The sequence below is a fragment of the Brassica rapa genome, chromosome A01 (genome assembly GCF_000309985.2).
Source record: "Brassica rapa cultivar Chiifu-401-42 chromosome A01, CAAS_Brap_v3.01, whole genome shotgun sequence".
NCBI lineage: Eukaryota > Viridiplantae > Streptophyta > Magnoliopsida > Brassicales > Brassicaceae > Brassica > Brassica rapa.
Window position 1 is genome coordinate 25,011,426 of NC_024795.2, and position 17,535 is coordinate 25,028,960.

Sequence of the window (17,535 nt, forward strand, 5' to 3'; positions counted from 1 at the left end):
TTAAATGATTATGTTTATTAAATTAAATTTTATTGAAAAATGTTAAGCATAGTAAATAATTCATTTATAATTTTAAAATTTTAATGTATAAAAACCTAACTATAATTAGAAAGAATCTCTATAATTATATATCAATATATATTATACTTAAGTCTTTTATAATTGTATAATCTCAGTTCATCCTTCTATTAAGCCCACCACCATAATCACTCTTTATTTTAAAAATTAAGAAAATAACACACTATAATACAAGCTTGGCCCTATTAAAAACTCATTGTCAAAGATACATCCATGAAAATGCAAAATACAGTTCCAGTTGCCTGCTTGCTTCTTTACATAATACTATTCCTTCGCCACATTTAATTTATTCAGAACTTTATTTGGGATAAAGTTGGATTATTCAATTTAACGTGAAGCTTTTACCAAACCAAAATATACTTTAATCTCATTGTCAGACTTTGTGTTCTCCATGGACACAAAGTTTAGTTGTGCATCTCATTTGACATGGGTGCAAGAGCTTCGGTCATGGTCCCTTTATCTGACATGTGTTTGTCTTGTCCTGAAACGAAAGGAGGACAATGGGGACAGTTTGGTGGTTGGTATATAGGTGGATGGTAGTATGGCACGCTTGGGGTGCACCCACCGGTTTGGCATCCTCCACCAGTACCAAAGCCAGGAACCGTCACTCCCGGAATCGTAAAACCGGGAATGTGGGTGCCTGGCACAGTTATGGGAGGGATTGTTGTGCCTGGTACAGTTATGGGAGGGACAACTACACTGGGTACACCAGTAGAGCCACTTCCTCCTCTACCGATACCAATCCCTTCCCCTGAACCACTACCTCGTCCAATGCCTTCACCAAATCCCCTACCTGGGGCTCCCCTGACAGGACCGCAGTTAGGTTGGCCATACCCTGACCCTCTTCCTTCTCCAATGCCAACACCTGAACCATCACCATAGCCAATTCCTTCTCCAAAGCCACTGCCTCCACTAGAGCCAATTCCTTCTCCAAAACCACTGCCACCACTAGAGCCTATCCCTTCTCCAAAACCACTGCCTCCACTAGAGCCTATTCCTTCTCCAAAGCCGCTGCCTCCACTGCCATAACCAACGCCATAGCCATATCCCATAGGCTTAACTGTGTGATCAGGCTTCTCTATGCCATCAATCTTCTCTTTGTCATTAAGCTTCTCTTTGTAATTAGGCTTTACTATATGATCAGGCTTCTCTATGTCATCAATCTTCTCTTTGCCACCATCATTAAGCTTCTCTTTGTAATCAGGCATTACTTTATGAGCATGCTTTTTTTCAGGATCAGGTTCTTCTAGCTCACGCCACATGGATTGCAGTTTATGATCAGGCTTGACCTTGTCCTCAGGCTCTTCTGGTTCACCCCACCACGCGGACTGCGGATTATGGCCAGGCTTGACTTTGTGGTCAGGTTCTAGACTGAACAAGCCATGATCTTGCTCCCTCAAACTAACCTTCCCAGGCTTCACTACATGGTCTAGATCCTTAAGAATCCTGCGTGCGAAAGTTGAACTGAAGAAACATAGTAAGAGGACAAATCCAAAGCATTTGCCTTGGTGTCCCTTTGCCATTTTATTTTCTAGAAAATAAGTTGATTCTGCTGTACATTCCCGAGTAAAGAACCACCTCATGGTTTTATAGTATATTAGATTTTACTTTAAACAAAACACATCCCTTAAACGCAAAGTGCCTTTGCTGAAAATACGCAAGAAATATAGGGATTCACAAACTTAGCATGAAGAATATTAAGGAGATTTTCTGGGATAACACAAATTGTATGTTTACCAACTTGAAGTTTTGAAAATTTATTAAGATGATTTGCCCAACAAGAAAGTACTCCATCCACACAAAATCTTTGGAACATGATGTTATTATATATGACTAAAAGTTGGTAGAACCTTCAGCCAAAGCATGTGCACTGTTCTGTATAAACCTGAACAGTCATATGGTTAACAAACAAGGTATGTCTAAGATGAGATGTGGAGAAAACAGATTCAAATCTCTAACAACATTAACGGTTGCACAGCCCCATAGAATCCTCATTGACCACTTGTAGCTAATACCTCCTCTCTAATCACCAGTAAAAACGCAAACTTTATGACTGGAAAACATCAAAAAGGAACAACAGTTTCAGGTTTTGTCAAATACAAAACAAAGAGTGCTTCTTTTGATAAAGAGTAAAACTATTGGAGACTTAGTCAACAATAAACAAAACATAAAGGACCTACATACAATATAAAAAACCTTTAGACACTCCTCAGTCCTCATGCAACCACTGACCATGATGTCTCGTTACTTAAACTGAAAAATTGTTTGTCATCGCTGGCAAATCCTCTCTCTTGTCCCCTTCTTTCTCCGTTAGACTTAACAAGTTTGGTCCTTTCGATAACCAAAAACCCATTTCAGAGTCTCGATTGAATAGCCCTCCCTCCCTCCTCCTCCTCCTCTGTACGGCTCCGGCGTTTTAGGCAAAGCGAAAACTCTTTGGCATTTCTGATTTGCTGCAAAGGCATTTCCTTTTGGTCTATCTCCGCTTCATTATAGTTAAAAATCCTGTCTTTTACAAGCCCGTGTTCTGCTTTTAGTTCCTAGTCAAAGATTGAAACTTGAACACTGTTCACTCAGCATTATAGTAACTATAAACGATTTGTTTTGTAGTGTGATTTTAGAAAGGAGAGAAGATGTCAATGATTGCAAGCTCTTCTTCACACAGTGATCAAGATTCAAGAAGCTTGCAAGTGCTTCTCGAAGCTTTTGGTTCTCGTTTCTCTCTAGACGACATAACCGCTGCGTACCACGAAGCTAGTCAGAATGTTGATGTGGCTGGCGAGATTCTCTTTGCCATGACTGAAAAGACTACTGAGAGTGACCAAGTTGAAAAGAATGAAGCAACTCATGCCAAAGCCAAAGTATTGAGGCCAAAAAAGAGTTCTGTGTCTGTTGGTAGTGTTTCAAGTGTTATTGGTAAGGAGTATGTTAGAACCAGACCTGTATCTAATCCTCGCCAAGAAGCGAGTAAACCGGTGAAAATAGACTCAAAGGATATACCAGAAACTGAGATGTGGTGTGAAGAAAGCAAGGAGGCAAACATCATAAGCAGGGCGCCAACTGAGGTTGAGGAGTTTATTGTTAAGATGCTTGGAGAAGGCTTTCAAGCTAGCCCTGAGCTCATTCACCAGATTCTTGGTAAGCAGAGTTCTCTTCTTCCTTTCCTTGATTACACATCCTTTTCTTCTTTAATGGTATTCATGATGCTAAAACTTATCTGCTTGTCCAACAAACTATCAGGCGTATGTGGCTATGATGTGAAGAAGGTAAGCCAGTTCCCTTAGCTCTGAGATAAGTAATGTATTTTTGTTTCTTTAATTTGCTTTTGCACATTCCTTTGTATTTATCATATAAACAAATATATTATATGTTTTACCTTTTCTTGGCTAAATATTGTTATATTCTCTCATACATTTGAAGCTCATCAAGATGACCACCACCTTTAACATGAACAGTGACCTTAATAGTTGCATCACTTTTTATTTGAGCTACTTTGGAAATTATTTATAATTATTATCCTTGAGCTACTTTGGAAAATTATTTATAATTATTACCCTTGAGCTACTTTGACAATCCTTTTTTTGTGTTTTAATACTATTTGCTGACTGAATTGTGAGATAGAGTTGACTAATCATTCCTACTGTCTCCTCTAATTTTGTTCACTTGATTGTTAGTGCTATCTCTCTATAGCTCTTAGCATATGGCTCCTGTGAGTATTTTGTAGATCCTGCTACTGGATCTTTGTGTGTTTAACCTTCTTCTTTTGGCATCATCCACTCTATATTCTTTAATTATATTGCAGAGTACGGAGAAACTACTTGACTTGACTGATACCAAGAAGCATGCTGATGTTGGAATTTCAAATGAACTTGTGAGTTTTTGCTATATGACATTCAGTTTTGGTGGTTGTTTTTGAATGTTTTTCTACTAAATCTGACTCTGGTTGGTTACTTGGTTTCTTCTTAAAGATGTCAAAAGTTGATCCTCAAAGACCAAGTGGATCCACTTCCTGCAACCAAGTGGAAGAGTCTCAGAGGTACGCTTTTTTCTTGTCAAATCTTTGTACAAAACCCTTCCCTTGGCAAACGTTTTGATCTCTTTTTCTCTGTGAAGATGCAGTGATGGAGCAAGAAACTTAACAGGTTCACAGGAAGGAGGCAAAGACAACTCGGGTCTTGAAAAGGAGGTTTTAGAAGCTTTGTTCTCGTGTCCAGAAAGATATGAGGAAGTGCCAAAACTAACTCGGCGATTTAGAGAAATGAGAGGAAGAGCTGCTGGTCGTCCTGTTATTAAACCTCTGGAAGACCCTTTTCAAGAGGGAGTTGTCACTGTGAAACAATCGTCACATACATCTAAACAAGGTAAAACCGTGTCAGAGTCTTTACATGTACGTTTATTTGAGTTTAAATCTCAAGAGTTTGCTAAACTATCTCTATGTCTCTCACTTTTTAATTTTGATAGATGAAGATGATGAAAATGAATACAAGGCACATCGCAAAGCAGTGCACGAGAATTTGCATGAGATGAAAGAATACTACGGAGCTGTAAGTATTTTGAGATTATAAGGATTTTCATGTGATAAGTAAAAAACCTCTTTCTCTTATGGGCAGGCTGTAGAAGCATTCTCCAAAGGAGAAACCGAGCGAGCACAGAGACTAGTGGAAAAGGTAAAAGAACTTTGTGGTTGAATGTGATCTCTCTGTCGTTCTTGTCTTATTTTGATATCTTTCACAATACATAGGGACACTTCTTTGGACAAAAAGCTCGAGAAGCTGATGACAAATCCATAGCAAAGATGCTTCAAGTCAAGTGGGTTAATTTCGCAACCATTTATTTTTCAATCTTGTACTGTAACATGGAAAAGGTGTTTAGAAAATTTCTAAACTATGTTATAGGGAAGAAGACAATGGTTCCACTTATAAGGAAGACGAGGTAGTATTAGTGAATGTGAATGAGCTTGAACCAAGGGAAGCTCTTCGTCTTCTCAAACTCCAACTTAAAAACTTCACTGGCATTCCATGTACGTTTTCACTCTCACTAAACCATTTTTGTCTTTAGCATAAACGAATCTAATCTGTTTTATGGATTATGATCCAGCTATCAAATGCCTGAGAGTCAAATTAGGTGACAAGAAGGAAGATTCCAAATGCAAACGAAGGGTACCTAACTATCTTAGCTCATATATCTTCTTCATCTCTAAAACGAACTTTGAGTTGAGTTGGTTCACTTTGTTTTCTTAGCATACTGCAATTGCAAAGCTGCTGGAGGGTGAATCCATTGCCTGGTCTAAAGAAGATGATGGCCTCGTGTTGATGATTCGTATTGATGAGATTGACCCTGAGAAATTGAGTTTTGCCAAGAAATAAAAACACCATTGGTTCATATCCTTTTGCTTAGTTCCACTACAAAATTTGACTATGATGTTTCAAACAATATTCGTATGTAACAAAAGCAAAGAAGCATTTGGCAGAAATATAATTTTTTGGTTTATCAAGTCATCTGACATTATTACAATATGCTTATAATGTTTTGGGGTGAATCATACGGCACACTCCACACAAAGGTGGCCAAAATTACTCTACCAACATTGGGATATCTGACTTGAGAACCTGTGTTTGCCATTCGGAATCAGATAGGTTTGGCACTGCACCATCAAACAAACAGTTTTTAAATACTAGATCTCTCAAAACCAGAGATGGCTGTTTTATGCAATACTGCATTTTCTCATCGCAGCCACTAAGTCATGGTTCTGTTTTTGAGTTATATTGAACCCTATGCTGAAAAAATAATCAAGTTCTTATCACAATACCTTGAGGAACAGTTACATTGCTTTTAATTCTATATAATTCAAGAAAAAAAAAACTATAGAATTCAAGAAAGCATTCCTCCTTATATGATATGTTTCAAAGTTCAGATCTAAGAGAGTCTTCATTGAAGATATCTCAATGATTTTTTCAACATTAAAGTAATAAAAAAGAATGAGATGAGTATATTAGTCTCTACAATAAAATTTAAGATACTCTTCTACACTTAGCCTCATACCATTAGTCTCTTTATTTTTATGACTTAAAATTTAACTAAACAATCAAACTATATTGAATATATTACTATATATTTGTGAGATACTCAACCGAGTTTCTCACCACTAACGATGCTTTAAAAGTTCTACTTTCATATTCCAATCCTTATAAATTCAGAGTTTCACATAAGTGATTCATGATTCTGAAAGACAAAAACAGATTCAATTGTATAGAAGAAACATCTAATAACTATCCCCACCTCAAATAAAATTTAACCAAAACACTAACAAGATTATTGAAAGAGTGTCTTCATCATCACCATGTGATAATTCTACTCATGTTCAACCACCAGAACTCGTTTCTAAATTTATCCTAAGAAGTTGGATATTCTTTATTCTCAAGACGTCAGTCCAACGAAAGCATGTCTTATGGGTAATTCTTCGGATCTTAATCCACAAGATGGTTAAAGAACCATGATCTCAATCGGCTCTTTTTCTCTCGAGGTATCTACAAGATAAACTTGTTAATAAGAAAGTGAAACTCATCGCTATATGTGTATATCTTTGGAAAACCCATATTAAAGAAGATATTGAAGAGGTTTAGAAGGATGAATAAAAATTTGGTTTGTGGATCATCTCTTTCTTTTCTCTTATTGTAGCTTCTATTGTAATCGTGTGGCGACAATTATGTACATTGAGCTGACAATATGTCTCACAATCTCCACTTGTGTCGTGTTTGGACTCTTATCTTCCTTCTTCTAATCTAGATTAAGATTGCTTTGGTAAAATTAGAATTTTGAAGGAGTCTGATAGTGTTGTAGGACCATGTATCATATATGAAATATTTTATGTACAAGAAAAACACATGTGGTTAGAGTTGAAGTATAGATCTGAGCTGCTTGACTATAATTATTGGTAGTGTTACTATTGTTATGTAGTTTGATACCATTACTTCGGTAAATATGACAAGGAGATAGTCATCAATAAAAGAAGTTTGTGTATAAATATAGAAAATATATAGAAAAATAAATGGTCTAAACTCCCTTGGAATGTAAACTTGATGCAATCTGTTACCTCTAATTTTAAAGAGAATTCGTTTTTGAAGTCTAATATGTTTGTTGATGTCCTTGCAAGATATTAATATTTAGTTTCCGAAGTCACCTTATAAAGGTCGCAACACCTACATTTATTTTTCTGAAATTATTAGACAAGATGGCCTTAGTCCAGAAGGAAAAACGTTATATCACATACGGTTCATGACAATTTGTATCACAATAATTATGTATAGAATCAGCCAAAGTGCTTGAAAAAACGAGCCATGAATTATACTCTTCATGCCGAGATTATAATTCCTCATCTACCACTATTTGGCCAGTACTTATTCAAATCAGGCTTGTTTGATGTGAATGAAAAGGTTGGAGTATGCTTTCTACAAAGTAGTGGAGGTAGTTACATTGTGTGGTACTAGAAGACATGAAGAAGAACGTATGGTCTTCAATCCTCATTGAAACTTTTCAAAGTATCCTAGACCAGCTCAGTCACTTCTCTACTTATCCTTTGAAGGTTTTACGAGAGCTGGAGACTTTGTATTCGCTAAAGTAGAGATAAGATCCATTCTATCTCCACTGTCACAACCCTGCTACAATAGTGACTCGAAAAGAACTCATCCAAGAGTCTACAGCTTGTGCATGTACACTGAGAAGAAATAGTTTTTGGAACCATAGAAAGATCTCTTGATGTTCACATGAGGATGAACATACATTAGTCAAACAGAAGAAACAGTTAGTAAATGTAGCTAACTGCGCATATAGTGATTTTTTTTAACTAAATAAACATTGTACAACACTCGACAACAACAATGATTTTTTTAAAAGCCAATAATAATTTTAATTTTCTGATCCAGATCACAACTTGGAGAGTCCTTCAAGACAATTATATATGTTGACTACACAGAACGATGGCAACGTTTTTTAGATTGGGTTAAGTACAACCAAAATCAACAAATTTATTGAGCTTTGTTTGTATTGCAGATACTCTATAGAAAATATGAGTAAGTTCATAGCTTTTCCTTCCCGTATGTCCATTCTTGTGTATGATTAACGATTAGTTAGTGAAAATATTGGTCGTTTCAGTGTAGCACATCGATTCGACTAGTTAGGTGGTAACAACTCCTGTGTAGAAACATATTAAGGGAAGAGTCACTCGTTCTGTGTCTGATTTAATGATTTAACAATGTATTTTTTAAAAGTGTACTTTAGAATACAATGATGTCCATGGCTCTTTCGAATGAAATTCGTAATGTCTTATGGAGTTTGGATGAGTTCTAGCTAGGAACGAAAAGTGTGCATTACATGTAGAGAAGCAACAAATCGACATGACAATCTCATTGTTTAAGCATATGTAGCAGTAAATCTAGATGTCCTGCATCATCTTGATTCTACTTCCCAATTTTGTTTTCTTGGTTCCAGTCAGACGAGGAGAGGACACCAGTTTCCATCATTGTGGAGGAAACATGTCCTCTACTTCTGATTATATTTAGCGATATTATACAGATCAAAAATCCTCGTAGAGTTTATGAAGCTGATATGCAAACTATTTTGGTCATCAGTATATGTAAGTCTGCAATGAGAGTAGTTAGTTGTGCTTCTCTCGGCAGGCATTATACTTTTGTTGTTCCTAAATTTAATTCCCTAAAGTACAATTCAAACCATATCAAGTGTGTGTATAATTTATTAATCAAAGTGAAAGATGCAGGAGATGGAATCCTAGATAAGTGGTTCCAACTCCACTTGTGACTTTTTTTTTTTGAAACACTACTCCACTTGTGATCCATGTCTCTGTTTTCTTGTATATGATTATCACTTGCATTGCATGATGTCTTAACATATTAGCAATTAGCAAATTTTCTAGTCAAACAGACTCCTAGGTTGTAGCGTGCAAGCCGCTTCATTGAGGCAAACACAGGAAGAAAAGGAATCTCTGGCGATGCTTCCTCTCAAGCCAAGTAATAGGAAGCAACAGAACCAGTAATCACTGTAGCAGAAGATTCACTGAAGAACTGTGTGTCCCAGTAACAACCAAATCGATGGAAGAATATAGCAATGGTGATGTGAGGAGTGTAACGAATGCTGTAACCGCAACAACTGTCACAGATCACTTTCTTTAAGACGAGATTATGTTGTTGCAGTTGTTCTGAACAACCTGACCAGAACTGAATAGATGGAGAGCCGCCGATAGCCAGAACATATAGAATATAGCGAGCATTGCGTATGGTATAGCCGGAATATAATCAGCGCTTGCACTTCTCCTATTACTTTAGCAGCTGCCTGGAAGAATATCATAAGCATACACAACAACAACATGACATTTCATTAGGAAAAGCCAAACTAGTTATTACACTACTAAGAAGCTAGTAGTCACCTTGAGGACTGATGTTGCCATGAGAATACATACGGTGGATGATGGCAACTGAAGTGAGGATAGCTATAACTGAGATAAAAGTCATCAGAATGGCGACTCCACGGACATGAGTCAGCTCCTGTGAACAAGCAAATGCAAATAAGCATGTAGAAGTGTGGGACTAAAGGCAGTGCTGTGCCAACCCTCTCAGGGGCCCGAGGCAAATACGATGACTTAGCATTAGATTTTTACTATAAAAATTATTTATAATCAAAATATTAATTATATTGTAATATAATATAAAATGCTAATGAAAAATAAAATAAAATAATATTAAAAATGATTATAGTATTTAAATGATTTCACTTTTCATTTTTTATAAAGAATTTTCTTTTTCTTTTTTAAGATATGTTTAATATCTTAAAAATTATAAGGAAAACAAACAAAAGGCATTCTAATTTATATATGTTAAAATAGGATAAAGTATGCTAACCATCAACATTCACACCACTAAATTAAAAAAAAAAATATTTTAAATAGAAATACAATTTTCTGGTAGAAACAAATTTGAGAAAACAAAATTAACTAAAAAACTTGAACTTAAACAAATAAAAGGTTATTTTCTTTTATATAATTTTAACAAAAAAAAAACTGTTTTTTGTAATTTTTTGGTTTTGAGTTCAAGAAGAAAACATACGTTTAAACAATTTTCAAGGATTTTCTTAGAGATTTGGGGCCCTAATTTTTGTAAATTATGTGGGGACACATGCTCACCAATAATTGGTGTTACAGCATCATCCATCCAGCTACAGAAGATAGAAACGTAATACATATATTGAGTTATTATGACGAGAAAATACTGAGACAGACAGAAGAAACATGATTTTCTCAAACCAACCTTTCAAGTAACAGAAGATAGTCAGTCACTGATATTAAAAGCATGTTGAAAAGGACAACGGTTATCCATGGCATGGCAGCAACAAAATGCCGAATAAGAAGCAGCCAAACAACGGGATTAGAAGAGCGGGACAATGCCTCCACAAACAATCAATACTGGCCATGACTTGCCAATATCAGCAACATAACGCTGCCATTGAACAACCAAACATTCTTCAATGTTCCAAGAACAAGTTTGAAAGTAGAATCTACATGTCAAAGAGAGAATATTATCATTTCTCTGACCTTTACAACCGAGGCACGAGAATCCAATGACCTTCTAATCGATTTGTCTATGATCATGTCATCTTGAATGTTCACACCATTCATCTTCTGCCAGTGGCTCAGAGATAAGTTTGAAGCACGAGCAATATATTGGCAGCTCCAATAAACTACAATTAAAAGATCAAAACTCAAATAAATAAATAGATAAATAAATAAATAAAGACTTAAAGCTTTGTGAAATGTGAATATATAATGCATACTTACCATTCACGCTAGGGAAGATTAGAGGGTAACAAACACCCTGAAGCTGAAGAGATGAGTTCCTCATTTCAGGAGTAAGAAATACTCAAAGTAATCATAATTCCTGTCTGCCCAAAATCACTCATCTTGAGACGAAACCAACCATTTCCATCGGCCTTATAGCTTACTCGGGCTTTATATGGAATTGAACTGAAATCATATGTACGTAATAACCAAACCAAACTCGGAAATAAGCGTGGGACCCACAAATTAAAACTGTTGGCGTGGACTCTCTTAGAAGAGAAAAAAAATCTATTTTATATATATAAATTTCGGTATTAAAAAAAAAGAAGAAAAACAAAATCTAACAGTTTCTCGTTTCTTAAAATGGCTTCTGCTGTCGACGTTCCCGCCACCATTCAAGAAGACGATGAAGTTGTTGCCAAGAGCTTTCTAGCCCTCAGCTTCATCTCTCAAGAGAGAAAGAGAAAGAACGTAAATATTTCTCAAGAACGCAACTGTTTCACAGAATGGACTTCATCAATGTTCTCGCCATCCAAGAAGAAGATGAACATACAAACGACGTTTCCAGGAAATTTTTGGCGAAGTGGAACAAGTCTCTCCTCCACATATAGAAAGACTTTATTCATCAACTCCTTGTGAAACTTCCACTATTGTTTGATCACCAGAGCTAGTTCGAGAATTGATCATGAGAGGTTGGAGATAATCTATTATCGAGAGATCAATCAATATTGATTTGTGGGTTATTATTCTGATTTTAATCGAGAAGAAGGTTAAAGAGCAAGAATTCAAACTGTTGTGTGTCTCTTAATGTATCTCCATAATGAATTTGTTAACAAAGTGAGCTCGTTGCTCTATGTATTTGTCTTGAAATAATGTTAGACAATGCAAATAAAACCAATGTCAAAAAAGATTCCGAAGAAGTTAAAGAGAAGAAAACAAATAGAGAGATTCAAGAAGTTAATTAATAATGAGAGTTCTTTTTAATAGCAAAACTGAGATCTGTTTTTGGTGAACTTAGAATTCTGGAACCTCATAGAGATATGGGACCATATATCATATATGAAACTTATGTGTACAAGGAAAGCACTGTACGGTTGGAGTTGGAGTATAGATTTGAGCTGCATGACTATATTGATTGGTCTGATACTATTGATTTTGTAAATATGATAAGGAGAAAATCAACTGCAAGAAAAGTTATTATATATATGATTTCGTTATAAAAAATAAATAAAGAAAAAACTAACAGTTTCTCATTTTTTAGAATGGCTTTTTCTGTCGATGTTCCCGCCACCATTCAAGAAACGATGAAGTTGTTGCCAAGAGCTTTCTGGGTGAAGTTTCTTTCAACTCCTGAGTCCACTCTTATCATTAGAGGGTGGAGATTGTATATCATAGAAATATCAATCCGAAGAAAAATTTCCTTGTGTTTGATTCTTTGGATATTATACAAGAAGGCTAAAGAGAAAAGATATGCAGGTGTTCTCTGTCTCCTGAGGTATCTCAACAATGAACTAGTTGACAAAGTGAAGCTCGTCGCTATATGGGTTTTTCTTGGGATGAATGCAAGTAAAACCCATGTCGTACAAGATTCTAACGAGATTAAGGAAGAGTAAACAAATCGTGAGAGATTCAAGAAGGCAGCACGTAGCAATAACGTTTCAAGAAAATCAAGAAATTGAAGAGGTTCACGTGAGGATGAACATGAAGCACCTCCACTTGAAGACATTACAAAGAATCTAGAGGTTTTGTAACTAAACATGTCTAAGAATCTTGTTTAACAAAAAAAAAAGCCTCAAAACAAAAAGCAATATTTAGATACAAAACCTGATTAAACATTAGAAAGAGAATAATAGTTAACGGTTGAAACACTTTTGTCTCCAGTCTTTAGCATAATTTCAAAGAAGTTAACCCAAAAGAAAAAGATGCGCTAGACATCAATGATGACAATATGAATATATTGTATCTTCATACTTGATAATTATATGAATATATTCTTTTCTAAATACAGTAGTTTAAAAACACCTAAATTATATGTAACAAAAGATGAACCTTGAAAGTCAAAATGGAGACCTTGTAAGGCTTGTATCGTTAAGACTTTTTAACTCACTTCTCTATTAGGTGATAGCAACTGTACAAATGAGAGTGCTTATCAATAAAGACATGTCATATATAAGAAGGATCAATGATAATAAGAAACGGATCAACCAAGTCCTCTGTGTTCTGTTAACATTGAAGAAATCTCGCCTAAGAAGAGCTTCTTAAGCTCCTTAAAATAAGCAAAAGGATCAAATAAGAAAAGGAAGCTCAATTCGAAGACATTCCGCCTCTCGGTGATCCGTTACTGCTCTCTGCAACGTCAATCTCTGAGGCTTTGTCTTCTTCAGGTTCCAGACCAAGGACACCTAGAAGAATGAACTCCTTCAACAGAAGCGTGTCCACAGTGATACCCACATCTTGGCTAAACTTCTCAGAGCATCTCTCGCTACTCTCTTCCCCTTCTTTAACCTTTCCCCTCACCAAAGATGCCACCGGAGCTCCGTTTCTATAAGCAGTACACGCCCTCAACACGTCGTGAGCACAGCTGAAGAAATGCCCATACGAAAAGTCTTCAAAATACTGTAAAAATCCAACAAAACACATCAAGAACAATCACAAGCTCATGTTTCTCCTCAACGGATGAGTTTTAAGTTTTATAGTTACCTTGGGTGGTCTCCTCATGTTGTAAACCATCGTCTTCAAAGAAAGTAAGAATGTGTTTTCGCTGTAAGCTTTAGACTGGGCCTCACCGCCTGCAGAACCCGCTGTTCTCTCGTAGCCAGGCTCGTTGAAGTAAGGCTTTTCATTCAAGATTAGACCTTGGATCGAGACAAGAACCTGTAGCATTGTGGAGTTGTTGGGGATCCACTTCTCCCTCGGTGCACCACTCCAAGTGCCGAGAAGACTCAGACACACTTTCCCACAGTTGTACAGATTTGGGTTGATTCTTAGCCCACCAGACTGGTAATGAACCATCTGAACAAAACCGAAAAAACAAAAAAAATTCAAAATCACAAAAGAGAAGACATTAGGAGATAGACAACAACTTGAGACAGTTCCGTTGGACTTACCGGTGGCACAGAAGGGTATGTATCCGGGAAGTAGATATCGAAAAAGAAGAGACCGTCATGGTATGGAGTTCCGTCAGCTCCAACAATCACAGCCCTCATAAGGTCCATCCTAGACTCATAAGCTCTGACAAATATCATCTCTGTTGCAAGAAAAAAAACAACCAAAAAGACAATGTAAAGCAGCGGAAACTTATGTATAAGACAGTGTATTAACTAGTTATTACACTAACCTGGCAAATCATTCTCAAGAATTCTCCACTCTTCTTGAATCCTTTTCATCCATTCTTTGGAATGCTGAAAGTAGGACAAAGAAATAGTCAGTTCTTGAGGAAAAAACAAAAAAAACAAAACCATACATTCAATAGTAATGGTCAAACCAAACCTGCTTTGTAGTTGTTCCCTGAGTAGCGTATTCGTGATCCCCCAAATCTTCAACAATGTCAAACTTTTTGAAAAACAAATACTTGCCAAGATAATCCTCCATGTTTCTCTTAACCCTGGAACAACTCTGAGCTGAGATAACCTCATCCACTCTAGGCCGAGCGCTAGGATACATTTTATGCCCTTTATACCAAGGTGGGTGGTTCGGCACCGGAAGCACTAAACCAGAAGAAGCCTGCGCTGGAGCAGGAACCGGAGCCTCCCCCATCACGGTATCAGGAGTCTGAGGCTCAAGATGATCGGAAGAAGAAGAAGAAAACTTCAAAGCATGTGCAGAGTAATTGTAAATCTGAGTTTTCATTGGCAACGCGTAAGCAGAGTTCGGTATAACTCCTTTGGAGTTGTGAGGCAAAGTGTTCCAAGATGAGTGGATTCCACTTCCCACTGTCGCCTTCTTGGAGCTGCTGCTTGGAGCTTCAGGTTTGATCCCATGTTCATCACGAGAACACTTGCCGCTTCCACTTGATTTAGCAGCTTCAGAGTTTGGAAGCCAGTCCATCGACACCTCAACACCAGCTGGGATATCCTTCTCCTTAGCATCAAACAGGGCTTGATACTCAGAGACGTAATCACCAGCGCCATCATCCTCCTCCTCCTCAAGCTCATCCTCCATCTCATAGCCGTACTGATCAGAGTAGTCATCGTCGTCTTCGTAGATCAAAGAATCAGGGTCTAGCAAGCTATTTGATAATGGAGAGGAACCAGGGTACGATTCATCGTTGTTGGTTGTGTCATAACAATCACTAGCAGATCCCTAAATAAACAAAAATAATCAAATCCGTTTTTAGCTTGTGAAAGCATTACTAATAAAAATAATATAGACACTTTAATTACCTCAAGTTGCTCATCATCGTCTTCCAATTGTATAGCCTTCCCTTTGTTCTTACTATCAACATTGTTGTTATTAACAACACCATTAGCTTCTGGAGGTGTCGTCTACAAGACAATGAATAATACCAATAAGATAAAGTAATCGCCAACAAAGTTGAAAACACATTACATAGCAAACGATCACAGTGTTACGGTGTCTCAGTGATCAGAACACGAAAGCAAGAAACTACAATTGGCAAAAAAAAAAAACACTACGAACAAAACCAATCCAACATCAAAGAGACACGGACAATGCACGTGATCGAACTTTAAAACCAAAAAAAAAAACTAAGGCGAATCACTAAACCCTTAAAATCAATAAAATTGGAGAAACCCAGACGATGATCGCACGCAATCACCCAGGGAGAATTACACAATTCTCGCAAAAATCAATTTAGTGAATTTATTAGGTAAAGCATGAACCTTAAGAGTTGCGGAGCAAGAAGCGACGGGGTGAGCGATCTCGGGCTCCATTGAAAACGATCGATCTCCAGCTCACTAACCTTGCGCAGAGGCGATGATGAAACAACACTTTCCTTCTTATTAAACCACTTCTCTCTATTTAATCCCCTCTTTAATATAGAAATTGATTATTTAATGGAAGTTTTCCAAATTGTGCGTTTTTATTTTTCAAGTCAATACGTAAAAAAGTCTACAAGGTGGGGCCCGGTATTATTCGTACGGTTGTGATTTTGTTTTGTGGTGACGTGGCTGTATCGACGGTGGTAGTAATGGTTTGTGGTATAGTGTGCTGCTGTAGAGGAAACGAGCCGAGCTTACGCGACACGGTTGGTAGTGTGACCAATGCTATGGTTTTCTACAGTTGTAGGATGTCAGAGATTAACAGTGTTGGATTAATCCAACGGATGGGAACTCTTCTGTTTTCTTTTTTTTACAGAGCAATCATAGCAAATAAAATGAGTAAGATATTTAAAAGATCTTTTGGGAGAAATCTAATCTAGAGGTATAGATAGTCCTCTAGATATACATGCAAAAGAGAAACTATAATTGGATGATTATTTTATTATGTTATAAAGTATATAATAATTTTAATTTCTGAATAAATACGATAAAGATGACTTGTTATTAATTTACTATAATATTAACTAATAATGCAGAATATATGTAGGAAAGTTGTGATAAGTAATACGTATACATAAAAATATTTATGTTTTGAAAATAAAAAGATTTTTTAATTCATTTCCTTAAATTACATTGTATGATTTTTGCTTAGATCTATTTGTTGACCAAAAAAGAGATTTTCTACCAAAAAAAGAAGAAGAGATTTTCCTCTCATAACAAAAAAAACATCGGGTCAAACTGGTAATCATCATAGAAAGATTAAAAACTTATAGGAAAGTTATATATAGGAATAAAATTTTAGCAATGACGAACAATAATTATTCCTTATCATATTTAATAAGAAACTAGGTGATCGGTCCGCACCCTGTGCGGACATAAGAACATAATCGGTTCGCATCCTATGTTCTCTCTTGATCCGTACCTCACGAGAGGGAACACAGTAACGCCAGTACGAAGAGGCAGATATTGTGTGTACGTATAATTACAACGTCACAAAATATTTTGTGTGTTTACAAAGATACTTTCATTTAAAAAGTAGAATAAATAGTGTATAGTTTTAGAGGTAACAGATTTTATATTATCATTAATTAGAATTGTATTGTATATGTTTCGTAATTCTTTATTTTAGGTGAATAATATTATTTTTCCATAAATAATAAACAAACATTTATGTAGACATATTAAAAGAAAATATAATAAAAATCAAAATATTATCCATAAATAATATAAATTATAAAGTACATTTCTCGATAAAGAAAGCAAATTCAATTAGAAACTTGCAAAAAATTAAATAAATTTTGTAAGAAATTTGACGGGTTAACATTATTTGATAGATTTATAAATTTCTAAATTTTATTGAACATGAAATAATATTAAATTGACATACTGTCATCGGTCTTCTAACTCATCACAACCCATCTAGCAAATACAAAAAATAAATAATTGCAACAGTTTATTCATTTTAAAATTTGTATTTGAAAAAAAGTAGATTAAAATTACGTACCGTGACTACGAAATATTCTGAAAAACTTGTTTGTAGACAACATTCAATATTTTTGTCTGCGACTTCCTTTCTTTACCAGTTATTAAGATTTTTAATCCAGATCTCGACTT

General features: G+C 36.0%; 3 protein-coding genes across 8 annotated transcripts; 1 reads left to right on the forward strand and 2 right to left on the reverse strand.

Annotated features, from left to right (window-relative positions):
• Positions 1 to 162: 162 nt before the first annotated feature.
• LOC103840769 (aspartate, glycine, lysine and serine-rich protein) lies at positions 163 to 1,640 on the reverse strand. Its single transcript, XM_018656955.2, has one exon. It carries the CDS (start codon positions 1,599 to 1,601, stop codon positions 483 to 485), a length of 1,119 nt encoding a protein of 372 aa, XP_018512471.1. The 5' UTR covers positions 1,602 to 1,640; the 3' UTR covers positions 163 to 482.
• A 236-nt stretch (positions 1,641 to 1,876) lies between these two features.
• On the forward strand, positions 1,877 to 5,657 carry LOC103840780 (putative nuclear RNA export factor SDE5). 6 transcript variants are annotated; one of them, XM_033281417.1, is made up of 12 exons: positions 1,877 to 2,573; positions 2,689 to 3,216; positions 3,319 to 3,344; positions 3,881 to 3,949; positions 4,047 to 4,114; positions 4,192 to 4,439; positions 4,540 to 4,622; positions 4,689 to 4,745; positions 4,820 to 4,888; positions 4,978 to 5,098; positions 5,176 to 5,237; positions 5,319 to 5,596. In XM_033281417.1, exons 2-12 carry the CDS (start codon positions 2,712 to 2,714, stop codon positions 5,442 to 5,444), a joined length of 1,434 nt encoding a protein of 477 aa, XP_033137308.1. In that variant the 5' UTR covers positions 1,877 to 2,573; positions 2,689 to 2,711; the 3' UTR covers positions 5,445 to 5,596. The 6 variants fall into 6 exon arrangements, with proteins under 6 accessions (XP_033137308.1, XP_009115547.1, XP_009115562.1 ...); XM_009117299.3 differs by having other exon boundaries at positions 4,820 to 4,887; positions 4,974 to 5,098; XM_009117314.3 differs by having other exon boundaries at positions 4,198 to 4,439; positions 4,820 to 4,887; positions 4,974 to 5,098.
• A 7,349-nt stretch (positions 5,658 to 13,006) lies between these two features.
• On the reverse strand, positions 13,007 to 16,298 carry LOC103840805 (probable ubiquitin-conjugating enzyme E2 25). The gene is made up of 7 exons (XM_009117325.3): positions 15,763 to 16,298; positions 15,304 to 15,405; positions 14,411 to 15,223; positions 14,259 to 14,322; positions 14,029 to 14,168; positions 13,622 to 13,933; positions 13,007 to 13,537 (listed from the first exon to the last, which is right to left on the reverse strand). Exons 1-7 carry the CDS (start codon positions 15,811 to 15,813, stop codon positions 13,226 to 13,228), a joined length of 1,794 nt encoding a protein of 597 aa, XP_009115573.1. The 5' UTR covers positions 15,814 to 16,298; the 3' UTR covers positions 13,007 to 13,225.
• Positions 16,299 to 17,535: the final 1,237 nt, after the last annotated feature.